This window comes from Macaca nemestrina, chromosome 11, assembly GCF_043159975.1.
Source record: "Macaca nemestrina isolate mMacNem1 chromosome 11, mMacNem.hap1, whole genome shotgun sequence".
Lineage (NCBI taxonomy): Eukaryota > Metazoa > Chordata > Mammalia > Primates > Cercopithecidae > Macaca > Macaca nemestrina.
In genome coordinates this window covers 100,184,865-100,212,308 of record NC_092135.1, presented here as the reverse complement: position 1 = coordinate 100,212,308, position 27,444 = coordinate 100,184,865, and the positions used below count along the sequence as shown (strand labels likewise).

The 27,444-nt window shown below is 43.1% G+C and overlaps 2 protein-coding genes across 2 annotated transcripts in view; one reads left to right on the top strand and one right to left on the bottom strand.

Moving 5' to 3' along the window:
• Positions 1-267: 267 nt before the first annotated feature.
• Positions 268-2,037, bottom strand: LOC105468080 (short transmembrane mitochondrial protein 1-like). Its single transcript, XM_071073196.1, has one exon. It carries the CDS (start codon positions 1,242-1,244, stop codon positions 1,026-1,028), a length of 219 nt encoding a protein of 72 aa, XP_070929297.1. The 5' UTR covers positions 1,245-2,037; the 3' UTR covers positions 268-1,025.
• Positions 2,038-2,125: 88 nt separating this feature from the next.
• The window catches only part of LOC105468081 (small ubiquitin like modifier 1), a 33,029-nt gene continuing 7,710 nt past the window's right edge, over positions 2,126-27,444 (top strand). Inside the window, exons 1-3 of the mRNA XM_011718040.3 lie at positions 2,126-2,284; positions 21,427-21,501; positions 27,091-27,168. Coding sequence (XP_011716342.1) covers positions 2,273-2,284; positions 21,427-21,501; positions 27,091-27,168 — 165 coding nt within the window. The 5' untranslated portion in view covers positions 2,126-2,272. The remainder of the gene's footprint in view (positions 2,285-21,426; positions 21,502-27,090; positions 27,169-27,444) is intronic.

Here is a 27,444-nt window from a genome sequence, read left to right as displayed (position 1 = left end):
CTCACTGCAGCTTCCTCTGCCTCCCAGGTTCAAGCGATTCTCCTGCCTCAGTCTCCCGAGTAACTGGGATTACAGGCCTGCGCCACCATGCCTGGCTAGCTTTTGCATTTTTAGTAGAGATGGGGTTTCACCATGTTGGCCAGCCTGGTCTCCAACTCCTGACCTCAAGTGATCTGCCTGTCTTGGCCTCCCAAAGTGCTGGGATTACAGGTATGAACCACTGCACCCGATCATTTTGTTTGTTTGTTTGTTTTATTTTTTTGAGACAAGGTCTCACTCTGTTGCCCAGGCTGGAGTGGAGTGGGATGATCTTGGCACACTGCAACATGTTGCCCAAGCTGGTCTTGAACTCCTGGGCTCAGGAGATCTGCCCACCTGGGCCTCCCAAAGTGCTGGGATTATAGATGTGAGCCGTGGTTCCCGGCCTCCTTGTGTTCTTTTTTTTTTTTCTTTGAGATGGTGACCAAAAAAACAACAACAACAAAAAAACAAAAAACAAAACAGTCATTCTTTTGCATGTGGACGTCTAGTTGTGCTAGTACCAATTGTTGAAAAGACTGTTCTTTCACCATTGATTTGTCTTGGTGTTTTTGTTGATGTAAATGTGAGGGTTATTGATTTATTTCAGGATTCTCAATTCTATTTGTTTATATTCTTATCCTCCATGAGTATGCCCGTAGGGCCACTGTTTGTGCCAGTAGGGCCATCGTGCTTTACAGAAGAAATTTAAGAAAAATCATTTTTTTCATTAAAAGTCATGTTTACTAATCTAGCACCATAATTCCAGTCTTAGAACCTCCCATGCAATTGGAAAGGGAATATGTGAAGAGGTGAGAGTTGGAGATGTAGGGTAGTTCTCAAATTGAGGCCCCATTTTGCTTGCTCTAAAGCCAAAACACAGGTTCTAGCAAAGAAGAGGAGCCCAGTGGCTGGAGATGAAAACAAAAGCTTTTGGTTCAGATGGTAAAGGAGGCCCTCAAGGGCAGTAGAATCAGTGTATCTGGAAGGCAGTGCTGGAGGCATTCTCATGAAGTAGGGGGTTTCTTCTTGGCATCCAAGTCCTTTTTAATTTCTTCAAGTTTTTTAGCCAGGTTTGGTATGTCATAGTTCTGAGCCAGATACATTCCAACCACGTTGCCCAATGGAAATCCAAGCAGGAACTGGAACATGATGTTGGTGGGAGGGCCAGGAGGGCGCAAAGGGCTGCTGCAGCTCGGCGGGCCGGTCGGAGCCTGCTTCTCCATGCGCGGGGCGCGGAACCGCACCCGCTCCTCCTTTTTTTTTGAGTCGGAGTTTCGCTCTGGTCACCCAAGCTGGAGTGCAATGGCGTGGATCTCGTCTCACTGCAATCTCCGCCTCCCAGGTTCAAGCGATTCTCCAGCCTTAGCCTCCCTAGTAGCTGTGATTATAGGTGTCAGCCAACACGCCCGTCTAATTTTTGTATTTTTAGTAGAGACGTGGTTCCACCGTGTTGGCCAGGCTGGTCTCGAACTCCCGATCTCTGGTGATCCGCCCGCCTCGGCCTCCCAAACTGTTGGGATTACAGGCGTGAGCCACAGCGCCCTGCCAAGAAGAATCATTCTTTAACCTTAACGCAAAGTCAACCAATTCAAGGGTTGGAATTACCCACCCCCTATTTAGAACTTTCAGCAGCGGTCTTCAGCATCAGTAGCCATCAAGATTGTGTTGGGTCGTTGATTTCTTGTTGTTTTAAATCACGGTCATGTGTTTGGCAAGAGTGCTGGTCAACGGAAAATGTTAGTTCTAGAGCTGGCATTCAAATAAACATATTTGGGGGTGGGAGGTTGATGAGCAAGGCTGGGAGGAGACAAAAGAAGTATCCCGGCTCAGTCGTCAGAGACGCGCGAGGTGTAATGGAGAGAGGAATCTAGGCTGTGAGTGGCTCCAAACACTGAGACATGGAGCCAGGACTTCTGCTCCTGGGGGATGGCCCTAGTACTGATGCGCTGGACCTAGTCCTTGAAAGAGCTGACAAAACTGCCGTTCACCCGCGCGACCACCGGCAAAGCAGCTCCACAGCCCGCCCCTCCTCTTGGCCGCTCCCCCACCCATTTTCCCGCCTTGTCTTTCCTCTCTTCTCTCTCTCCCTCCTCCCTGCGCGTAGCGGAAGTGACGCGAGGCGTAGCGGAAGTTACTGCAGCCGCGGTGTTGTGCTGTGGGGAAGGGAGACGGATTTGTAAATCCCGGAGCGAGGTTCTGCCTACCCGAGGCCGCTGCTGTGCGGAGACCCCCGGGTGAAGCCACCGTCATCATGTCTGACCAGGTACCGGGCTGGGAGCCATCCAACGGCGGTGGCCAGGGCCTTCCCTGCAGGTCTGCCTGCCGCTAGGCTGGGGTCGGGGATGGAGGCGCGGGGGAGGGGAGCGCGGAATGGGGGAGGGGGCGGCCGGTGGGGAGTGGGCAGGCGAGGGAGGGGAGCCGACTAGGGCCGGAGGTGCCAGGGCCTGCTGCGGAGCTCCCGGAGCCGCCCGCCCCTCTCCGGGCTCGCTCATCACCCCCTGTACCCCAAAGCCTCTGGTCGCGGCCTCCCTCATGTCGTCCCACTTCTTTCTCCCGGGTCGACCAGGTGCAGAGCCCCGCTTCCACCTCCCTGAGAGGGTCCCTGGAGAACCCGTCCATCTCCCTCCAGAGGACTGATCGCAGAAGCAGGGCCCTAGGCCTCAGTTATGTAACGGGAGAGAATCCCTGACTGGGAGGCTCCGTGGCCCTGAGAAGCGGCTGGACTCTCCACTTTGTGCTTCTTCGTCGGGAGGGCGTGGGGCGGCGAGGGAGGGAGACGTCCGATGTTGTTGGGAATCCTGCCTCCGTTCGGATTGGAGCTGGGGCAAGGATGCCGCTGCTCTTTGAGTCTTTTTCCGTGTGGGGGTGCAGAGCTGTCGCCTCTTTACTGTACTTTCCCGTTTCTTACTCGGGATTGGTTCATCCTAGCTCTCCAGTTGTAATAGAGCATTTAGAATAACCAAGAAAGAAAATAGAACTAAACTGCTACAGCAACAAAAAGCATCTCACCTGGGCATTAACCTGAAGCAGGCTCATATTTTTGAGGAAAAGCATAGGAAAACTTTGTGCATGTAGAGTAGTTGCAGAAAGTTGCCTGGTAAGGCAAAGTGCTCCAGCTCACTGTTAGTATCAATAATTTACTTGGGATTTGCACTTAATCAGGAGTGATAGATTTTCCCTAAGCTTTTCTTCCTCATCCTGTTCTAATTAACCACCTTTATGGCTAGTTTTTAATTCATAAAGTTTTTGTCTGGTCTTTTGTTGCTCAGACGACTTTGACTTTTTTTTTTTTTTTTTTTTTTTTTTGAGACGGAGTCTCGCTCTGTCGCCAGGCTGGAGTGCAGTGGTGCGATCTCCACTCACTGCACCCTCTGCCTCCTGGGTTCAAGTAATTTTCGGGCTTCAGCCTCCCGAGTAGCTGGGACTACAGGCACGCACCACCACACCCAGCTACTTTTTGTATTTTTAGTAGAGACAGCATTTCATCATATTGGCCAGGCTGGTCTCAATCGCCCTACCTTGTGATCCGCCCGCCTCGGCCTCCCAAAGTGTTGGGATTACAGACATGAGCTACCGAGCTCGGCCGACTTTGACTTTTTCCATTATTTTTGGACTTTTACTCGTTTAGTGGTATTCAGAAAACTATTTTTCATTCAACTCCACGATGTACTTGAACTTTTAAATTTAACACACCTATTCCCTTGGCTTTTAACCCAGTTTTGTACCATTTGGTGAGAGCAAGTGAGGTTTTTGCAGATTTGTACTATTGTACAAAATGTACACTTAACATTTTAAAGCTCTACCATAATCTAGATTGATTTTGGATGGATCTACTTACTAATAATCTAGATTAATTCCCAAATTGGCATTTTAAGTGTTTCCCTAGGTAGTTTTTTACTTGGTTACTAGGAAGAGAAGTATAGGTGTAAATGCTTAATTTCATCATCCTTTTATTTTGCTTCTCAGAAGCGTCTAGGAAGCATTTTGAAATTTATTGTAGACCGATGAAAGAGCAACATAAAGAAATAATTATAAAATGTAGACTTTATTGCTCCAGTTTGAAGTTAGGTCATTTAAGAGAGACATAAAGAAATGAGGAACCTAGGATACAAATACATTCTTTTATTTCATGTTCATACTAGGACATTATTTGTCTTTTTCACTGTCATTCTTTTATGAGTGTTCAATGGACATTTCTAGAAACTAACATGACCTGTGATAAAACAAATTAAGTGTGGAAGCAGATGTGAAAATCCAGCTGTTTTTATTAAGCCAGACATTAAAGAGATTTGCAAAAAAGTGTAACAGTTCCACTCTTTCATTAATTTTGTTTTGAAAACCATTTTCAATAAAAATATGTATTTGTTAACATATAACAGATTTGTTGGTATTTTAAAATGAATTAATATTTAAGACATTTCCCAGTTTTCAGTGTTTAATACTGGAAACATCAATAGATGTAACCAACCTAACAAAAGCTTTATGGGATTCTAAATAAATTTAAGTGTAAGATTCCTGAGAACAAAAAGTTTGAGAATTGTTGCTGTAGGCTGATTGACCAACATCATTATTAATAATTAGGACTCGCTGGGCGTGGTGGCTCATGCCTGTAATCCCAGCACTTTGGAAGGCCAAGATGGGGGGATCACGAGGTCAGGAGTTCGAGACCAGCCTGACTAACATGGTGAAACCCTGTCTCTACTAAAAATACATAAATTAGCCGGGTGTGGTGGTGCGCGCCTGTAATCCCAGCTACTCAGGAGGCTGAGGCAGGAGAACTGCTTGAACCCAAGAGGCGGAGGTTGCGGTGAGTGGAGATCACACAATTGCATTCCAGCCTGGGCAACTGAGTGAGACTCCGTTTAAAAAAAAAAAAAAAAAAAAAAAAAAGACCCAGTACATTGGCCGGGTGCAGCAGCTCACACCTGTAATCCTAGCACTTTGGGAGGCGAAAGTGGGGGAGGATTGCTTGAGCCCAGGAGTTTGAGACCAGCCTGGGCAACATAGAGAGACGTGGTCTCTACAAAAAATAAAGTTAGTCAGGCATGGTGGCCTGTACCTGTAGTCCCAGCTACTCAGGAGGTTGACATGGGAGGATCACCTGAGCCCGGGAGGTTGAGGTTGCAGTGAGCCAAGATCATGCCACTGCACTCCAGCCTGGGCGATAGAGACCCTGACTCAAAACAAACAAGATCCAGTACAGGTTCAGTGTTGAGTGCTAAAGACTTAAAGAGTTATGAAGCTGAACCTTTAATCTTAAGAGGTTTATAAGTGAGAGCAAGAATCTCCAAATCCTGCACTGTTTAATATCAGCATGAGACTAAACCACTGTCCTAAAAAGAGAACCTTAATTTGAATCAAGTTATTTTAGAGTGATGTATTTTCTGAGGCACCTCTCAGAAGGTTATTGTCTGGTGCCAAAATAGTGAAATTGAGTAATAAGGTTAAAATCGGTGGACATTAAATACACACAAGACTTCAATTGCTGGGTTCTCCATTGATTAATAAAAAATGATTGTTTTTGGAATTTGAATGAAATACTTCTTAATGGCTGAGTAGGGTGACTTACGCCTATAATCCCACCACTTTGGGAGCCTGAAGTGGGTGGGTCACTTGAGGCCAGGACTTTGAGACCAGCCTGGCCGACATGACTAAAGCCCGTCTTTACTAAAAATGCAAAAATTAGCTGGGCCTGGGGGCTCATGAGTGTAATCCCAGCTACTTGGAAGTCTGAGGTGGGAGGATTGCTTGAGCCCAGGAGGCGGAGGTTACAGTGAGCTGAGATCATGCCACTGCATTCCAGCCTGGGTGACAGAGCAAGACTGTGTTTTTAAAAAAAAAAAAAAAAAAAAAAAAAAAGAAAAGGAAAAAAACCCAAAAAACCTTTTTTTTTTTTTTTTTTTTTTTTTGAGATGGAGTCAAAAAATTAGCTACCACACTCGGCTAATTTTTTTGTATTTTTAGTAGAGGCAGGTTTTCACCATATTGGCCAGGCTGTCTTGAACTCCTGACCTTGTGATCCACCCGCCTCAGCCTCCCAAAGTGCTGGGATTACAGGCGTGAGGCACCGTGCCTGCCAAAAAACAACAACAACGAACCCACTTTATAATTTTAACAATTCCAACATCATCTAGTAGATTTGTGTACCATTATTAAATAATCCTTTAAAACAAGTTCTAAACCTAAGGCCCATAGGCCATAAAGACTGAAAGTTCCCTTACATTGTATGGAGTATTTTGTATCTGTGCATATTTTTTTTTTTTTTTTAAAAGATAGAGCATTGCTCTATTTCCCAGGCTGGAGTGCAGTGTGGTGTGATCTCGGTTACTGCAACCTCTGCCTTCCGGGTTCAAGCGATTCTCCTGCCTCAGCCTCCCTAGTAGCTGAGATTATAGGCACGTACCACCACACCCGGCTAATTTTTGTTTTTTTTGTAGAGATAGGGTTTCACCAGGCTGGTCTTGAACTCCTGACCTCAGGTGATCTGCCCGCCTTGGCCCCCCAAAGTGCTAGGATTACAGGTGTGAGCCTGGCCATTTTTTTTTTTTTTTAATAGGAGAAAGGACCCATAGTCTCATCAGGGGTACGTGATTCCTCAAAATGGTTAAGGACCATCCTTTAACAAGTAACAGAAATCTGATTGGGTGTTTTCCTTTAGCCCAGTCTCACAGAACCAGAAGCTTAATATCAAAAGGATAAGTGTAATTTGTACAAATATTTTCCCCTTCCTCCTTTCTGATATTTGAGTTTATAGTGTTTCTTTTTTATATCAAAATCAAAGGTAGCTTGGTTAGCACTTCAATTCAGGTCTGTTGTGCCGGGCGCGGTGGCTCACGCCTGTAATCCCAGCACTTTGGGAGGCCGAGGCGGGCGGATCACGAGGTCAGGAGATCGAGACCATCCTGGCTAACACGGTGAAACCCCGTCTCTACTAAAAATGCAAAAAATTAGCCAGGCGAGGCGGCGGGCGCCTGTAGTCCCAGCTACTCGGGAGGCTGAGGCAGGCGCCTGTAGTCCCAGCTACTCGGGAGGCTGAGGCAGGAGAATGGCGTGAACCCGGGAGGCGGAGCTTGCAGTGAGCCGAGATCGGCCATTGCACTCCAGCCTGGGCGACTAAGCGAGACTCTGTCTCAAAAAAAAAAAAAAAAAAAAAAAAAAAAAAATTCAGGTCTGTTAATTGTAGCAATTGGATGACTGATTTGCTCCACTCTAACTGAATCTGTATTAACACCCCAGAAAGAGAGATTGAATGATTTCCTTTTATCTTTAGTCAAGGATTTGGAAGCATTGTGTAATTCTGATTATCGGATACATTACCTCAAAATGTTGTGACTTAAAACAACAGACATTTATTTTGCTCATAAATCTGTAATTTGGACAGGGCTCTGTGGGTTAGACTCATCTCTGCTTCTAGGTGTGTGGGGCCTCAGCTGAGATGACTCAAGTGGCTGGGGGCTGGAACAGCTAGGGGTGGGGTGGGATGAGACTGGATGGGGCAAGTGTCTCCATATAGTCTCAGAGCCTTTCTTAGTGGTTTCATCATGTGTTCTCAGCATAGAGACCCCAGGGAATTCAGACTTATAGCTCAGGGATCACAGATAGTAGGTGTTCCAAGAGAACCTGGGTGGAAATAGCAAGGCTCCTACAACCTAGCCTTGGAAATCACTTCTGTATTCTGCTGGCCATTCAAATCACTAAGGTCAGCCAGATTCAAGGGAAAGGCGTTTATTTAGACACTGTTTCTCAATGGGAGGAGTAACAAAGAATTTGCAGTTATCTTTAATCTACATTAATTGTATTTTTCCTGCCATGATAGTAGTATTCCCTGCAGTGTTCTATATAACTCCCTGCTATTGATTTTTACTGATTTTAGAAATTCTTTGCTTGAGGTAGCAGGAGAATATGATGAACTGGTTGTGTGTTAAAATTCATAATTATGTGTACTACTATTTATATCATAGAATAGTTATGTTAAGCTGTAGTTATTACTTGCATATGTAGTTAATGATGTGTACCTTAAGCATTTAATGCCTTAGGAGAAGAAGAATACATATTCTGTGTCCTCTCTGATAGACATGAGGTCCTGCTAGTGGATGTTAACAAATGTATGGATTGTAGCATTATCTAAACAAACTTTAAAGGAAGCATTATCTAAACAAACTTTACTAGTAGTTTAAAAATTGAATATGAATGTTATGATTAGAGTGCTCATTAAGATTTAGTAGTTCAGATTTCAAAACTATTAAGCAGTTGTCAAATCATGACATCCTTTAGTCCCGAAGGCAGTTAGGGTATCTCTTTCATAATTTTTAACGTGTAGTGTTACAGTTATTTATGTTCCCTTTTTTTTTTTTTTTGGAGATGGAGTCTCGCTCTGTGGCCCAGGCTGGAGTGCAGTGGCATGATCTTGGCTCACTGCAACCTCTGCCTCCTGGTTGAAGTGATTCTCCTGCCTCAGCCTCTCAAGTAGCTGGGATTACAGAAGTGTGCCACCATGTCCGGCTAGTTTTTGTATTTTTAGTAGTGACAGGGTTTCCCATGTTGGACAGGCTGGTCTTGAACTCCTGACCTCAAGTGATCCGCCTGCCTTAGCCTCCCAGAGTGCTGGGATTACAGGCATGAACTACCGCGTTGCCAGTTATTTGCATTCCAGGTGTCTTTTCTCCATTACATCAGGCTTTATTCATCCTTTTTTCCCTGTAATGCTTAGCACATTGAGTGGATAATTAGTAAAAAAATTTTTAAAGGAGAGTGGCCAGATTCATTCAACAGATGTTTATTGAATGTCACAATGTTCACAGCACGATTCTAGGCCCTAGAATTGGAAGGTCGCCCCAAAAACATGAAACAGCAGGTACCTTCCTCCTCCTTTTTCAGTCCTCTTGATGTTGTTTTGTTATTGAGGCAGGGTTGGTTGCCATGGAATCGTTTTTCTCTTATGATATTTTTGCATACCTTCTTCACCTTTACTTTTGTTAGCAATAGACCTGGTAACTTTATCTCCAAAGTTGAATCATGTACCTCTTCCAGAACACTGGGATTGTTAAGGACAATTTTTTTCTTTTTTTGAAACGAAAGGTCTCACTTATTTATTACTGAAACTAGCCAATCAACGGGTTCATAACAGATTCAGAGAGAAAAAATATATTCCCAATAAAACATGTCCAACTCTTCAGATAGTGGTGACATTTTCAGCTCGATATGGTAACATGATTGTGACCTTCAGACAGCGTAAGTATGTTGTATCATGCAATTCCTTATAGACCCAGTTTGGTTCTTCTCCAGTGTCTCCTTTTGGAGTTTTACCTGTTTTTATTACCAGTTTTCATCTGAATCCACTGGGGAATGGGACGATTTTGCTTTTGTTTCTTGACCAGAAATCACTTAACCTTGAAAGTCTTGTGAGAAGACACGCAAGAAGTGGAGTCAAGCACACACCACGATGGTGGATAAAGCAAGAGAGGCCGATAATCTTTTTTTTTTGAGATGGAGTCTCGCTCTGTTGCCCAGTCTGGACTGCGGTGGTGCCGTCTCGACTCACTGCAACTTCTGCCTCCCAGGTTCAGACGATTCTCCCGCCTCAGCCACTCCAAGTAGCTGGGATTACAGGCACCTGCAATCATGCCCAGCTAATTTTTGATCTTTGTAGAGACGAGATTTCACCATGTTGGCTAGGCTGGTCCTGAACTCTTGACCTCAGGTGATCTGCCTGCCTTGGCCTTGCAAAGTGCTGGGATTACAGGCATGAGCCACTGCGCCTGGCCCAGTTAATTTTTTATTAAGACATCTTTAGCATTCCATTTTGGAATTCCCTGAAGTTGTGATTTTTTAACAAAAGATACATAATGCTGATATTCTATTAAATTAAATTAATTAATTAATTTTTTTGAGATGCAGTTTCGCTCTTGTTGCCTAGGTTGGAGTGCAATGGCGCGATCTTGGCTCACCACAACCTCCGCCTCCTGGGTTCAAGTGATTCTCCTGCCACAGCCTCCTGAGTAGCTGAGATTACAGGCATGTGCTACCATGTCCGGCTAATTTTTTTTTTTTTCTTGAGACGGAGTCTCGCTCTATCATCCAGGCTGGAGTGCAATGGCGCGATCTCGGCTCACTGCTACCTCTGCCTCCCGGTTTCAAGCATTTCTCCTGCCTCAGTCTCCTGAGTAGCTGGGATTACAGGCACGCACCACCATGCCTGGCTAAGTTTTTGTATTTTTAGTAGAGATGGGGTTTCACCGTGTTAGCCAGGATGGTCTCGATTTCCTCACCTCGTGATCCGCCTGCCTCTGCCTCCCAAAGTGCTGGGATTATAGGCGTGAGCCACTGCGCCTGGCTAATTTCATTTTTTTTTTTTTTTTAGTAAAGATGGGGCTTCTCCATGTTGGTCAGGCTGGTCTGGAACTCCCGACCTCAGGTGATCTGCCCTCCTTGGCCTCCCAAAGTGCTGGGGTTACAGGCGTGAGCCACTGCGCTTGCCCCGCCTGGCTGATACTCTGTTTCTTTAGGAGTCATGGGGAAAAGTTCACACAGATACTGTTACTGAGCACCTTTGTTTTACAGTTTAAAATTTGGATAATTCCTGCAACATGACTATGTTTACTTAAAAATACATTGTATTGGTTATATTTTTTGGCTATTTTTGCATTCAGTTGCCTTTTCTGAGCTAATGAGGATCTGAAGGAAAAGACCTGAAGGAAGGAAGGAAGGGTGGAGTTTTGTTTGCTAGGCTGGTTGTTCTTAATATCTAGGGCAGTTTTTTTTAAAGGTTTTACCAAAGAGTAATATACCTACAAAAAAGTGCACAAGAGTGTATGGTTTGCTGAATTTTCACAAACTGAACACATTCATGCAACCAGCACTCAGATGAAGAACCGCTGTACTGACTTAACAAGTAGAATAGTTTTGTCTGTTTTTTATACAGCATGACATTTTATAAGTGAAATCATACAGTATGTACCTCTTTGTGTTGGTTCTTTTGCCCAGCACTGTTTAGAGTTTCGTTCATTATTATTGTATATAGCTGTATGTTTTTAAATCTCATTGTTGTATGGCATTCCATTGTGTGGAATGCAATACACTCAATTTACTTATTCATTCTGCTTTTGATGCCCATTGAGGAATTTTCTAGTGCTTGTTTTTAATATGAGCCAAATTGATACCTTTTTTATAGCACCTTCTATTTCAGGATTACTTTTGGACTGAATAACAGAAAATCTGATTTATTGTAGGTTAAACAAGTTTTTTTTTTTCTTTTTCTTGTAAAACAAGAAGTATAGACAAAAGTAGTGTAGGGCTGATGTGGTAGCTCCACAGTGCCTTCATATTTTCTTCTCCATCCCTAACAGCAGTCTTTCACTCTGGTGCTTGTCTACTTGTGGGCACAAAAAAGCTACTTTGTGTTCCAGACAGGAGAAAAGGGAGAAGCAAAGGGAAAAAGTATGTCACTTTATATCTCTTTGGCCAAAACAGCTGTAAAAGAAACTGGGAAATACTTTTTTTTTCTGGGTAAATTTAGGTTTCCCTTTGTAAGGAAGAAAGGGAAAATAGATATCAGATGGATAATTAACAGTGTCTGTCATACTTCCAAGTCTGTTTGCTGGTACTTTTGGATGCAATCAAACTGGTTTGTTCTAGGCTTAGCATAGGTCTAGACTCAAAGCGTAAGGTTTACACAACCAGTAAAATTTTTAGTTATAGTTTTTAGTTCCTGAGAAGCTATTTGTGCATGACTAGTGTTTAACTGCCATTCAGGGTTGAATGTAAATATTCAGAGGCCCAATGTGTTGACAGCTTTGGCCTAAACCTTGAAGTTACGCAGTTAAATCTGGTCAGTTCTGTTCTAAATCTCTAGTACCATCTTATTAAGTTTGAACATATGCAGCACGAAGATGAAAATATACATGTATTTTTGTGTTTTTAGAATTGTGGGCCGGGTGCAGTGGCTCATGCCTGTAATCCCAGCACTTTGGGGCTGACGCGGGCGGATTGCCTGAGCGCAGGAGTTTGAGACCAGCCTGGGCAACATGGTGAAACCCTGTCTCTACCAAAACATACAAAATTTAACTGGGTATGGTGGCGTGTGCGTGTAGTCCCAGCTACTCTGGAGGTGGAGTTTGCAGTGAGTCGAGATCGTGCCACTGCACTCCAGCCTGGGTGACAGAGCAAGACTCTGTCTCTAAATAAATAAATAAAATGGAATTGTGGTAAATTAAGTATGAGGGAAGTGACTTTACTGTAATTCTGAGTATTTCTCTTTTAATGGGTGCATTAGAATTATCCTGTTTAACCCTTTTTGAACTTTCTTCATTAAGAAATAAAATACACTGATATATGTAGAATTTGTTTGAAGCTTGGAGTGATTTTTTTTTTTTTTTTTGAGACAGAGTCTTGCTCTGTTGCCCAGGCTGGAGTGCAGTGGTGCGATCTTGGCTCACTGCAAGCTCTGCCTCCTGGGTTCACGCCATTCTCCTGCTCCCAAGTGTCTGCGACTACAGGTGCCTGCCACCACGCCCAGCTCATTTTTTGTATTTTTAGTAGAGATGGGGTTTCACCATCTTGGCCAGGATGGTCTTGATCTCCTGACCTCATGATCTGCCCGCCTCGGCCTCCCAAAGTGCTGGAATTACAGGCATAAGCCACCGCGCCCGGCTGGAGTGAATTTTTAAATTTTTAAAAAATTATTTATGTTTAAATGTACTGTATATATAATGAATCCTTGTGGCCTCCTCTTGGCCTATAATCTACAGCATCCCATTATACTCCCCCATACTATTTTGAAGCCAATTCTAAATATTGTATCATTTCACCTGTAAATATTTCAGTATGTATCTTTAAAAGAGAAGGGCTTTTTCTTTTTTTAAAATTTTTATTATTAGTTTTTTGAGACAGAGTCTTGCTCTGCCGCCCAGGATAGAGTGCAGTGGCGCGATCTTGACTCACTGCAAGCTCTGCCTCCTGGGTTTGGGCCATTCTTCTGCCTCAACCTCCCAAGTAGCTGGGACTACAGGTGCCCGCCACCACTCCCGGCTAATTTTTTGTATTTTTAGTAGAGACGGGGTTTCACTGTGTTAACCAGGATGGTCTCGATCTCCTGACCTCGTGATCCACCCGCCTTGGCTTCCCACAGTGCTGGGATTATAGGCGTGAGCTACCACGCCTGGCATTTTTTTTTTTTTTTTTTTGAGACGGAGTTTCCGCTCTTGTTCCCCAGGCTGAAGTGCAATGGCGCAATCTTGGCTCACCGCAACCTCTGCCTCCTGGGTTCAAGCGATTCTCCCGCCTCAGCCTCCGTAGTATCTGGGATTACAGGCATGCGCCACCATGCCTGGCTAATTTTGTATTTTTAGTAGAGACGGGGTTTCTCCATGTTTGGCAGGCTGGTCTTGAACTCCTGACCTCAGTGATCCGCCTGCCCCGGCCTCCCAAAGTGCTGGGATTACAGGCGTGAGCCACTGTGCCCAGCCAGGGATTTTTCTTTTAACATGACCAATATACTCTTGTCACACCTTAAAAAATGAACAGATTTGTTAATATCATCAAGTAAGAGTAAATGCATTTTTTATTTGTTTTTGGGTTTTCCTAGAATCCCTCCTCTTTCAATGAGAATGAGCAATCCAGCTGGGAGCGGTGGCTCATGCCTGTAATCCCAGCACTTTTTGGAGGCTGAGGTGGGCAGATCACCTGAGGTCAGGAATTCGAGACCAGCCTGGCTAACATGGCAAAACCCCGTCTCTACTAAAAATACAAAAATTAGCCAGGTGTGGTGGCCTGTGCCTGTAATCCAGCTACCCAGGAGGCTGAGGCAGGAGAATCGCTTGAACCCGGGAGGCAGAGGTTGCAGTGAGTTGAGATCACGCCACTGTACTGCAGCCTGGGTGGCAGAGCAAGACTCCACGTCAAAAAAAAAAATAAATAAATAAAAGCAATCCTTGTGCAGCTGGGTCCGTGACACATTGGCAGTAGTTAAGTGTGATGCTCTGTCCCTGTGACTGAATTGTCACTGTACTGACTACCAGAGTGCTTTTTTTGTCATGATCTCGGCTCACTGCAACCTCCACCTCCTGGGTTCAAGCGATTCTTGTGCCCCAGCCTTCCAAATAGCTGGGATTACAGGTGTGCACCACCACCACTTATTTTTAGTAGAGATGGGGTTTCGTCATGTGCAGCCAGGCTGCTCTTGAACTGCTGGCCTCAAGTGATCCATCTGCCTTGGCCTCCCAAAGTGCTGGGATTACAGAAGTGAGCCACTGCGCCCGGCCTCTAGAGTGCTTTTAAGCAAAGGTCTTATTCTTTTGACTTTGAAATAGCATAATAAAACCCTCCTCATGAATGTTGTACATTTGAAAATGAGGACTATTGTGTTTTCCGTATCTTTTGCAGTCTAAGAGACTTGCAGTTCTCTCTTTGATCCTGTATATTCACTTAATCTTTCCATCACCCGTTTCTTCTGCTTTGGGGCTGAGTATCCTTTCTAACCAAATCACCCAGCTCTCTTTGGTGTTCTCTTTTCTTTGATGACCTAGTGTCCCAGACTCAGAGCTGAATGCTTTCACTGTTTTGTAACCAGCGTGTCATACTGTTCTGTATTGGCTGCTTTTTGCAAGGAAGAGAAGGAGAGACAGCATACAAAAGACACTGAGCTCATTGGAGACAAACTTAGGCGTTTTTTGTACAGGATCTTCTCATTTTCAAGGCTGGTTTGTGAAAAAGAGAGAAGGTGAAAAACTTGATGACTGCCTTAAGCAAGCATGAGGCCATTAAACAAGTGGTACAAGTGATTGTTATTATAGTGGTTAAGAGTTGGGAAGACATCACCAAATGGAGTGTCTAGGGAAAGTGGCAGCTTATTTTTGGAAATTTAAAATCCAAAAATTTTAAATCCAGTTGTTCACATATTCTTATGAAATATAGGTGAATTATCTCTTATTCTCAACTGTGAATGCAAAAAACTGAAAAGATCTGTTTGAACTGACTGTTGCATACAGAAGTATGACGCATGAGTAAGATTCTATGATACACAGAAAATAGTGCTGTCAATCTTATTTATTCAACAAACGTTTAAAAATTGCTTAGTATTTGTTTGGCACTACAGAGGTTAGAGAGGTGAAAAAACTTGGACCCTCCGCTTGTAAACTTGTAGGGAAGACAAGACATACAAACCTGTCACAGAAAACTGTTTAATAAGAATATTGAGTATCTTCAAAGTACCAGGCTCTGTGCTTGACTGGAAATACAAAGAAGAGTAAGGCATGCCAATAAGAAACTGAAATCTGATAGAAGAGACAGATATGCAAACAAATGATTATGATAGATAAGTAAGCAGTATGGGAACATTTAAGAAGATAATCAGGGAAGTGATGTCTCGGTGGTCATGAGAGGTGAATAGAGTGGGAAAAGGCCTTCTAAGAAGAGGGGGTCAGCATGTATAAAGATAATTGAGATAAGGTAGAGGGTGCCATGTTCCAGGCATTGTAGATAGTTGTGGCTGGAGGATAGGATATTTGCTAATAGAGGGAGGAGAATAAGGTTTCACTGCTAGGCGGGGACCAGCACATGAAGGATCAGTGTATGTCAGCTAAGGAGTTTGAATTTTTTTTTTTTCTTGAGATGGAGTCTCCTTGTGTTGCCCAGGTGGGAATGCAGTGGGTGATCTTGGCTCACTGCAACCTCTGCTTCCCGGGTTCAAGCGATTCCATGCCTTAGCCTCCTGAGTAGCTGGGATTACAGGCATGTGCCACCACACCTGGCTAATAATTTTTGTATTTTTAGTAGAGACAGGGTTTCACCATGTTGGTCAGGCTGGTGATCCACCCGCCTTGGCCTCCAAAAATGCTGGGATTACAGACGTGAGCCACTGTGCCAGGCCTAGGAGTTTGAATTTAGCCCTGAAGATTTTGAGCAGACCAGATTGCATTTTAGAGAGATGGCTCTGGTGACAGTTTGGAGAGATAATTGAAGGGAGGAAGACTGAGAACGTCAGTTATGCTATTTTTAAAATTAATTATTGTTTTTTTTAGTGACAAGGTCTTGCTCTTTTACTCAGGCTGGAGTGCAGTGGTATGATCTTGGCTCACTGCAGCCTTGACCTCCTGGGGTCCAATGATCCTCCCACCTCAGCCTCCCAAGAGCTGGGACTACAGGCGTGTACCACCACGTCTGGCTAATTTTTGTATATCCTGTAGAGACAGGGTTTCACCATGTTGCCCAGGCTGGTCTCAAACTCCTGGCCTCAAGTGATCCACCTTGGCCTCCCAAAGTGCTGGGATTATGGGTGTGAGCCACTGCTCCAGGCCTGTTATGTTGTTGCAGTGATGTTAATAAGCATCACTGAGTGCCTGAACTAAAGCAGTAGAAGGGAGAGAAAGGGATGGGCGTGAGAGCTAGTAAGAACTAGAATTGTCAGGCCGGGTGCTATGGGTTATGCCTGTAATTCCAGCACTTTGGGAGGCTGAGGCTGAGATGGGAGGATTGCTTGAACCCAGGAGTTTTAAGACCAGCCTGGGCAACGTAGTGAGACCCTGTCTCTAAAACAAAAACAAAAACAAAAAAACCCAGAATTGTCAGAATGAAGAGTGATGTTAAATATGAAGTTTAATGTTTAAAAGCAGAAGAGGAGCCAAAGATGACCCCGGAATTTCTGTTGTTGGCAGCTGGTTGTATGGTAACCATTTATTGTAATTGGGAATCCAGGAAGAGTTATAATTTGTGTTGATTTTGGTTTTTAGAAAGTGGAGTTAAAACTGACCCAGGAGTAGGCCGGGCGCGGTGGCTCAAGCCTGTAATCCCAGCACTTTGGGAGGCTGAGGCGGGCGGATCACAAGGTCAGGAGATCGAGACCACAGTGAAACCCCGTCTCTACTAAAAATACAAAAAATTAGCCGGGCGCGGTGGTGGGCGCCTGTAGTCCCAGCTACTCAGGAGGCTGAGGCAGGAGAATGGCGAGAACCCGGGAGGCGGAGCTTGCAGTGAGCCGAGATCGCGCCACTGCACTCCAGCCTGGGCAACAGCGTGAGACTCCGTCTCAAAAAAACAAACAAACAAACAAAAAAAAAACAAACAAAAAAAACTGACCCAGGAGTTAGAGATAATGATTTGGTTTGGGACACTTTCATACTGAAGTACCCAAGGAGTATATTCAGGCACTTGGATAAATGAGTGTGAAACTCATAAAGGTTAGAGGGAATGATTGAGTTATTAGTATCTGAGAACAGTTGGAATCACGGGTCACCAGGGAGACAGAGAAAAGTAGAGGATTGAAGACACAGAATTCAGATGAAACCCAGCATTGAAGGAAATTACAGAAATGAAGAGAGAACCTAATCTTGGCAGCCAAAGGTGGAGCGTTTTCAAAGTAAAACTCATCAGTGTTTGTTGTTTGAGTTACAGATGAAATTTGAAAGTGTCCATTGGATTTAGCAATAAAGAGTCCACCTGCTAACCGTTGGTGAGGAGAGTGTAAAGTGCAATGGTGAGGGCGTAAACCACATTACAGTAGGTTGACAGTGAAAGTGGGGATAGCAAAAGCTGAATACTCTTTAAGAAGTTTGATTTTGAAAAAAGGTGAGAACTGGCTGGGTGTGGTGGCTCACGCCTGTAATCCCAGCACTTTGGGAGGCCAGGCAGGTGGATCACGAAGTCAGGAGATCGAGACCATCCTAGCTAATACAGTGAAACCCCATCTCTACTAAAAATACAAAAAATTAGCCGGGTGTGGTGGCACACACCTGTAATTCCAGCTACTTAGGAGGCTGAGGCAGGAGAATTGCTTGAATCTGGGAGGTGGAGGTTGCAGTGAGCCGAGATTGTGCCACTGCACTTCAGCCTGGGCAACAGAGCAAGACTCCATCTCAAAACAACAACAATAACAACAAAAGGTGAGAAAAACAACTAGAGAAGTAAGGTCAAGGGAGAGTATTTTTAAGTGGAGAATAAATGCCATAGAATATATGAATAAATTGCAAATAGGAGCATTAAAGGAAGATATTAATATCATTTGGAAGGTTGGGGGAGTGCTGTGGTTCATAGACCAGTTTTAAAAAATACTGGACTTGGCCTGGCATGGTGGCTCATGCCTGTAATCCCAGCACTTTGGTAGGCCAAGGTGGTCAGATCACTTGAGGCCAGAAGTTCAAGAGCAACCTGGGCCAATGTGATGAAACCCTGTCTCTACTAAAAATACACACACACAAAATTGCTGGGCGTGGTGGTGCATACCTGTAATCCCAGCTATTCAGGTGGTTGAGGGATGAGAAAGTCGCTTGAACCTGGGAGTCAGAGGTTGCAGTGAGCCGAGATCACAGCCTTGCACTCCAGCCTGGGTGATAGAGTGAGACTCTGTCTCAGAAAAGAGAAAAAAAGAAGCAGGCCAGGCATAGTGGCTCAAGCCTGTAATCCCAGCACTTTGGGAGGCCGAGGTGGATGGATCACCTGAGGTCAGGTGATCGAGACCAGCCTGGCCAACATGGGGAAATCCTGTCTCTACTGAAAGTACAAAAATTAGCCGGGCATGGTGGCATACTCCTGTAATCCCAGCTACTTGGGAGGCTGAGGCAGGAGAACCGCTTGAACCCAGGAGGCAGAGGTTGCAGTGGGCCAAGATTGCGCCATTGCATTCCAGCCTGGGCAGCAAGAGCGAAAATCTGTCTACAAAAAAAAAAAAAAAAAAGAAAGAAAGAAAAAAAATACCGGATTTAAGTTCATGTGTGAGGTAGATATTCTTGAGGTGATTTCAAGAGAGGCTGAGAGAGGATATATATGTATATTCCAGGTAAATGAAACTAGGAACGCAAAGGGCTGAAGTTGAAGTAATGCTAATGGACATATTCAGGGAACAGCAAATAGTCCAATTGAACAGAATCTTTGGGTTTGTAAAGTGAGTGATGAGAGAAAAATGGGAATTGAGCTTGATTGTGGAAGCACAGAATGTCATGCTATAGAGTTAGGTTATAGGCCCTAAAGTACTGGAAGGTATTTATGCTTTTTTATCTGAGTAGTTGTAGGATTGGAGAAGCTGGGCTTTAGGAGAATGCTGAAGCACTGAGGATGATGGAGGGGAGGAGGGGAAGAATTCTTTTGTGCTGAGTGGCCACTATAGCTACCCTGTCTAGGAGACACAGGAGCAGAGCCACTCCTGTTGTGCTGATATATTGCTGCTAGGGGAGGGGGCTGTCCTTTGTGCTCACTTAAACAAAGCTTAAGGCCTCCTCTCCTTCCAGTTACGGAGGACTCAGGGCTTGGTTGCTGCTTATTGCCCTTCACTGCATGGAATAAGCTGTCTTTGCCTTCTAGATACTTAGAGGAAGCAGCAGCTGTGTACTATGAATATAATTCATAGAAATGTGGAGAGACTATATTTGAGGACAGTCTTCTAGTTTTCAGGTGAAATACTGTCTCACTGAAGAAGGTTAATTTTGCCTGCTGCCATAATAGTCAGTAGTCAGCAAATGTTGAAAGCACTGCAGAATGAAAAACCGGCAGGGATTCATACTAATGAAATCAGTTCTGTTATCTAAGCATTTCCCTAGACTCCAACCTGTGTTTTAAAGTTGAAAGCTGCTTCTAGTTTAATATGTTCTTTTAATTGTTGAATGTTAAAGAATTTTGTATTTTAAGTTACTGGCATGAGATACACAGGTAATGGTTATGGTTATTCTTATCAAATATGGATTAACTGCTTGACATTATTATGAATAATAAGGTATATATCTAAATAAGTGGGTAATTTGGTGGCCAAACTAAGGTGTAGCACATAGAGAAAAAAAACTACTTCTTTAGTACATTATTCATGAAATTTTCCAAGGTACCCCCTTTACTAAAAATGATTTGCTTATTCTTGAGATACTTCATGGTGAAGTTGTTTCTGAATAAATTCAGAAATTTATTCTGTTACCCTCATTTTCATTTCAGTACCTCTTTATTTGAAATTGTTTTGCAACTGTGTTTTTGTGATCCTTTTTTTAAAAGAGATGAGGTCTTGCTATGTTGTCCAGGTTGGCCTCCAACTCCTGGGCTCTCAAGCAGTCCTACTGCCACAGCCTCTCAAGTATCTTGTCTTCCTATTTTTATCTCCTCTTTTAAACTTAAGCATTATGCTTCGGATAGTCTAAAATAATTGATTACATAAAACTGATTTGTTTTGACTCCAGAGTACATTAGGCTAATACTTTCTTATTTGATTTTTCCTTTCTTTCTTTTTTTTTTTTTTTTTTGAGACGGCATCTCGCTCTGTCGCCCAGGCTGGAGTGCAGTGGCCGGATCTCAGTTCACTGCAAGCTCCGCCTCCCGGGTTCAGGCCATTCTCCTGCCTCAGCCTCCAGAGTAGCTGGGACTACAGGCGCCCGCCACCTCGCCTGGCTAGTTTTTTGTATTTTTCAGTAGAGACGGGGTTTCACCGTGTTAGCCAGGATGGTCTTGATCTCCTGACCTTGTGATCCGCCCGTCTCGGCCTCCCAAAGTGCTGGGATTACAGGCTTGAGCCACTGCGCCCGGCTGATTTTCCTTTCTAAATAGCCTTGCTTGGCTGGGCACTGTGCCTCACACCTGTAATCCCAGCAGGTGTGGGAGGCTGAGCCGGGCAGATTACCTGAGGTCGGGAGTTTGAGACCAGCCTGACCAACACAGAGAAACTCCAGCTCTACTAAAAATACAAAATTAGCCAGGTGTGGTGGTGCATGCCTGTAATCCCAGCTACTCGGGAGGCTGAGGCAGGAGAATTGCTTGAACCCCGGAGGCGGAGGTTGCGGTGAGCTGAGATCACGCCATTGCACTCCAGCCTGGGCAACAAGAGCGAAACTCCATCTCAAAAAATAATAATAAATAAATAAAAATAAATAAATAATAGCCTTGCTTATGCTAATATGATTAATTTACATTTCTTAGTACAGTTTTGTAGTTAAAGTAAACTCCTCATGATAGGCTGTGAGAAGATAATCTTGGATTCAGAATGTTTGTCTAAAAATTCATGGAGGATGGACTCCCTCTGTGCTGGTGAGAGTTGGCTGCAGGGCAGTTGTTTGCAAGTTGTTCCTCTGGCCAGCAGCATCGGTACCACCTGGTAATTTGTTAGAAACAGAGTCTTATCATAGATGTGCTGAATAAGAAACTGGGGCTTGGGCCCAGCAGTTTGTTTAACATGTCCTTCAGGTGATTTTGATGCGTGGTAAAGTTTTAGACCATTACTATGCGGTATTGTAATAAAAGAGACCCCTTTCTTGATTTCTAGTGAATGGTATTTGGGACAGTAATTGACTTAGGATCTTTTTTTCTGAATTGACTGGCATGGAAAGAAATGCTCTTTGTATTCTCAGGTGCAGATTTTGCACCCTGAATGAAAGTAATGGATACTTATAAGTGAGTAATTAAAATAGCATGTAGGAACTTTGATCTTGAAATTTAATTTTCTTTCAGGAGGCAAAACCTTCAACTGAGGACTTGGGGGATAAGAAGGAAGGTGAATATATTAAACTCAAAGTCATTGGACAGGTGAGTTTCATTGTTTTTCTCTTTTGACTCCCCTTCAATGTGAATACTTTTTCACAGGAAAAAAAATTATTTAAGGCAATTTATTTAAAAATGACTATGTATGCATTTTAATTTACTGTGTATGCGTCTGTTAGAGGTAGAAGAAGCAGATACTGTTTTTTAAATTACTCTGCCAGGCAGTTTTAGATCACCTTAATTTTTCCAAATAGGAACGTTTTCTTGGTTAGTGTGCTTCAGGGATAAATACAGTGAATACTATTAAGTGATAAGGCTAGGGCCAACCTTGAGTAAAAGGCTTGTCAGCCCTTTTGCCGACCCTTTCCCCTTTTCTGGCCCCCTATTTCCCTAGAGTCTAGTCTGTATCTTATTGACTCTGAAATGTTAATTAAGGTTAGCTAACAACTGTTGGAGGAATGAGTCTGCATAGTTACGTGGGTTTTCTAAAGGACAAAAGACAGAGAATTGGTGGAATGGTGGACTCGCCCAGGCTGGAGTGCAGTGGTACTTCCATTGAAGTGTGACAGTACCATTTCCCTATATTCTCCCAAACATGGGATACTACCAGTCGTTAAATTTTGTTCACATATGCTAGGTAAAACATTCTTGTTTATTTTTCATTTACCTAATTATTAATAAGATATAATTTTTTGGTCTGCTACATTTATATTCTTTTAATTGTGTTCATACCCTTTTCCCATTTTTCTGTGATTATCTTATTTTGAAGACTTTTATTTTTTATTTTCTTTTTTTTTCTTTTTTTTTTTTTTTGAGACGGAGTCTCGCTCTGTCGCCCAGGCTGGAGTGCAGTGGCCAGATCTCAGCTCACTGCAAGCTCTGCCTCCCGGGTTCACGCCATTCTCCTGCCTCAGCCTCCCGAGTAGCTGGGACCACAGGCGCCGCCACCTCGCCCGGCTAATTTTTTGTGTTTTTAGTAGAGACGGGGTTTCGCCGTGTTAGCCAGGATGGTCTCGATCTCCTGACCTTGTGATCCGCCCGTCTCGGCCTCCCAAAGTGCTGGGATTACAGGCTTGAGCCACTGCGCCCGGCCTATTTTTTATTTTCAACATTAAAAAAATTTTTTTTTTTTTGAAATGGTGTTGTGCTCTTGTTGCCAGGCTGGAGTGCAGTGGCGCGATCTTGGTTCACTGCAACCTCCACTCCCGGGTTCAAGCGATTCTCCTGCCTTAGTCTCCCGAGTAGCTGGGACTACAGGCGCCTGCCACGAAGCCCAACTAATTTTTTTTTGTATTTTTAGTAGAAATGGGGTTTCCCCATGGTGGTCAGGCCAGTCTCGAACTCCTGACCTCAGGTGATGCACCTGCCTTGGCCTCCCAAAGTGCTTGCAAATGCTGGGATTACAGCCGTGAGCCACCATGCCTGGCCTTATTTTGAAAACTTTTAAAAGCTATAATTCACATACTATAAAATTCACTATTTTAAAGTATATAATTCAGTGACTTTAGTATATTCACAAGTGTGTGCAGCCATCACCACTGCCAATTCCAGAACATTTGCATTACCCCAAAAAGACACCCTGTACCCATTAGCAGTCGTTCCCCATCCTATTTCCTCCAGCCAGTGACAACCACGATTCTACTTCCTGTATCTATGGGTTTGCCTTTTCTGGACATTACATATAAATGGAATCATAAGATATATGGCTTTTTTTTTTCTTTTTTTTTTTTTTTTTGAGGCAAGAGTCTTGCTCTGTTACCCAGTCTGGAGTGCAGTGGCCTGATCTCAACTCACTGTGACCTCCACCTCCTGGGTTCAAGCAGTCCTCCTGCCACAGCCTCCTCATACTGGGATTTCAGGTGTACACCACCATGCCCAGCTCATTTCTGTATTTTTAGTAGAGACGGGGTTTCACCATGTTGGCCAGGCTGGTCTCAAACTCCTGACCTCAGATGATCTGCCTACCTCGGCCTCCCAAAGTGTTGGGATTACAGGCATGAGCCACTATGCCTAGCTTTGATATGTGGCTTTTTATTCTGGTTTGTTTCATCTTCTTTTCTTTCTTGCTTCCCTTGCTTCCCTGCTTCTCTCCCCCTCCCTCCCCTTCCCCCCCACCCCTACCCTATCCCCCCCAACCTCCTCTCCCTCTCCAGGGGTGTTGCTGTGTTGCTCAGGCTGGTCTTGAACTCCTGGGCTTAAGTCATCTCCCACTTTGGCCTAAAGTGCTGGGATTATAGGTGTGAGACACTATGCCTGGCCTGGCTTCTTTCTTTTAGCATGTTTTCAAGGTTCATTCATGGTGTAGCATGTATCAGTACTGTATTCCTTTTAATGGCTGAATTCTGTTCCATTGTATGGGGAGAATATATTTCATTTTCCATTTATCAGTTGATGGATATTTAGTTTGTCTCCATATTTTGGCTACTATTAATATGTTGCTGTGAACATTTATGTGTGTTTTTGCATGGACGTATGTTTTTAGCTCCCTTGGATATATACCTAGGAGTGGAATTTCTGGGTCTAGTATGAAACTGTATGTTTTACTTTTTGAGGAACTGCTGAATTGTTTTAGCAGTGGCCCTACCATCTTAGGTTCCTAGCAGCAACATGTGAGGGTTTCAGTTTTTCCATATTCTGGTCAACACTTGTAATTATCCATCTGTTTGATTATAATCCTAGTGGGTGTGAAGTAGTATCTCACTGTGGTTTCAACTTGCACTTTCCTGATGGCTAATAATGCCAAGCATTTTTCTATGTACTTATTGGCCATTAGTACATCTTATTTGGAAAAATGAAGATCTTTAGATCTTTTGCCCATTTTTAAATTAGGTTAGTTGTCTTTTTATTGTTGAGTTGTAATATGTCTTTTATTCTGGGTATTATACCTTTATCATATATATGATTTGCATAGATTTTCTCCTATCTTTGAGTTGTCTTTTCACTTTCTTGATTTTATTCTTTGCAGTATAAAGTTTTTCATTTTGGTGAATTAAGTTCATCTGTATTTTCTTTTGTTGCTTGTAATTTATCTAAGAAACCATTGCCTAATCCAGGGTCACAAAGGTTTACGCTTGTGTTTTAAGAGTTTTAAGGCTGGGTGCAATGGCTCACTCCTATAATCTCAGCACTTTGGGAGGCTGAGGTGAGCAGATTGCTTGAGCTCAGGAGTGGAGACCAGCCTGGGCAACATGGCGAAACCCCATCTCTACAAAAAATATAAAAAATTAGTCGGGCATGGTGGCACATGCCTGTAGTCCCAGCTACTCAGGAGGCTGAGCGGGAAGAATCACTTGTGCCTGGGAGGTCAAGGCTGCAGTGAGCTGTGATCACATGACTGCACTCCAGTCATGGTGACAGAGTGAGACCCTGTCTCAAAAAAAAAAAAAAAGTTTTATGGTTTTATTTATAGTTTTAGCTCTTACATTTAAATCTTTAATCATTTTGAGTAATTTTTGTATGGGTGTTTGTCCCAGAGCATTAGTTGAAAAGACTGTCCTTTTCTCACTGAATTGTTCTGGTATCCTTGTCAAAAAATTGACTATAGATATAAGGGTTTATTTCTTGGCTCTCAATTTTATGACATTGATCTATATGTCCATATGCTGTGGAATATCTTTTTAAGAATTATTAATTTGTGGGATTTTAAAAAACATTATCTTCATTTTCCTTGTCTGTTACATGTTATGAACATTTCCTCCAGTATGTCTTAACTTTTGTTTATGGCATCTTTTACTATACAGACGTTTTATGTTTTTATTAAGTCAAATTTATCCACCTGTTTTTTTTTAACGGTTTTTAGGTTAAAATCATGCTTTGCAATAGGGCATCCCAAGACCAAGATTAGGAGAAAAAAATTCTCCCTTGAGGGGAATATATTGAGAATTTTATTTTTTTTTGATGCAGAGCCTTGTTCTGTCGCCCAGGCTGGAGTGCAGTGGTACTTCCAACTCACTGCAACGTCCACCTCCCGGGTTCAAGCAATTCTCCTGCCTCAGCCTCCCGAGTAGTTGGGATTATAAGCAACTGCCACTACACCCGGCTAATTTTTTATATTTTTAGTAGAGATAGGGCTTCATCATGTTGGCCAGGCTGGTCTTGAACTCCTGACCTTGTGATCTGCCCGGCTCGACCTCCCAAAGTGTTGGGATTACAGGCGTGAGCCACTGCGTCTGGCCAAAAAAATTTTAATGTTAGCTCTTTAATTCATCTGGAAGTGATTTTTCTTTTTTTTGAGACGGAGTCTCACTCTGTTGCCCAGGCTGGAGTATGGTGGCGAGATCTCAGTTCACTGCAACCTCCGCCTCCTGGGTTCAAGCGATTCTCCTGCCTCACCCTCCCGAGTAGTTGGGATTACAGGCATGCGCCACGACGCCTGGCTAATTTCTTTTGTATTTTTAGTAGAAATGGCGTTTTACCATGTTGGTCAGGCTGGTCTCGAACTCCTGAACTCAAATAATCTGCCAGCCTTGGCCTCCAAAAGTGTTAGGATTACAGGCATGAGCCACCATGCCCAGCCTGGAAGTGATTTTAATGTATAGCATGAGGCTTGCTGTAGAATTTTATCTGTTTATGAAATGATCTATATGGAGATAATTTTATTTCTTCATAGTTACAGTCACAAGCAAAAATATTGTAAATGTGCAGCTTCTGCAAATACACATTTGTGAATGTAGTTATGAAGTTTGGCTTTGAAATTTTAGTTATGCAAGTACCAGTATTTTTTTCTGATGATTGGCTGATAGTTTGTTTCACAATCTGAGTAAAATAAAAGAATTTTTCATCCCACAAATCAGTTTGACTAACTCAGGTTGTTACTCATTTTACTAATGTGAGAGAAACCAGATTCCATGTGATTTTTTTTTTTTTGAGATGGAGTCCTGCTCTGTCGCCCAGGCTGGAGTGCAGTGGCGCGTTCTTGGCTCACTGCAATCTCCACTTCCTGGGTTCAAGCGATTCTTCTGCCTCAGTCTCCTGAGTAGCTGAGACTACAGGTGTGCACCACCGTACCTGGCTAATTTTTGTATTTTTAGGAGAAACGGGTTTTCACAATATTGGCCAGGCTGGTCTTGAACCCCTGACCTTGTGATCCGCCTGCCTCGGCCTCCCAGAGTGCTGGGATTACAGGCGTGAGCCACCGCGCTCAGCCCCATGTGGTGATTTTTTTATGGCAGGAATAAATTTCTCAGTCTCTTATTTTATAGTATATGCTTTTCTCCTACGTGACCACCTTCAGTGACACTTCACTTGGGGGGACAGACTTTTTGTTTTGAGTTGCTATTGGGATAAATAAAAGATGTGATGGTTCATCTTTTATTTTGAGAATAGAATGGCCATGCAGTAATAAAGGAATGCATTTACTTAGGCTTTTACTTATACTGATAATTTTAACACTCAAGACTGATTAACTTTGTTTTACTCAGTTTCTTTTGTAATGGGTATACAGTAGCTTTGAGGATGATTACAGTGTTTTAAGAAAACCTGTTAAGAATGCTAAAAAGAATATTGTGGTGGAAAAATACAGGTTACAAAGTTTATGTTTCTATTTGCACTATATTTGTAATTAAATAGTTTGGTTCAAGTAAAGCAAATGGTTTATACAAAGAGGGATAATTTTTTTCTCTTTTATGTCCTTAGGATAGCAGTGAGATTCACTTCAAAGTGAAAATGACAACACATCTCAAGAAACTCAAAGAATCATACTGTCAAAGACAGGTTTGTCCATTTTGGTATTAAGTACAATGCTTTGTTGTTAATTTTTCTTTCTTTTTTTTTTATAGAAGGTTGACAAAAGAAAAATCCTGTTTTATTTCACCATTAGCAACTCAAGGAAAACACTCTTATCATTTCTTGTACCCTGTTTAATTGCTTTTTTTTGTCCTGTGGCCCATTTTAAAGTTTAAATTCGTAAGATGTGGAACTAGTTTGAAAAGTAACTCAGAATTGTAAAGAGAGCTCAAATGAATGTTTCTGTCTTGATGGCTTACCAGT

Coding starts and splice junctions, on each gene's coding strand:
- LOC105468080 (XM_071073196.1), bottom strand. CDS start 1,244: ATGGAGAAGCAGGCTCCGACCGGCCCGCCGAGCTGCAGCAGCCCTTTG.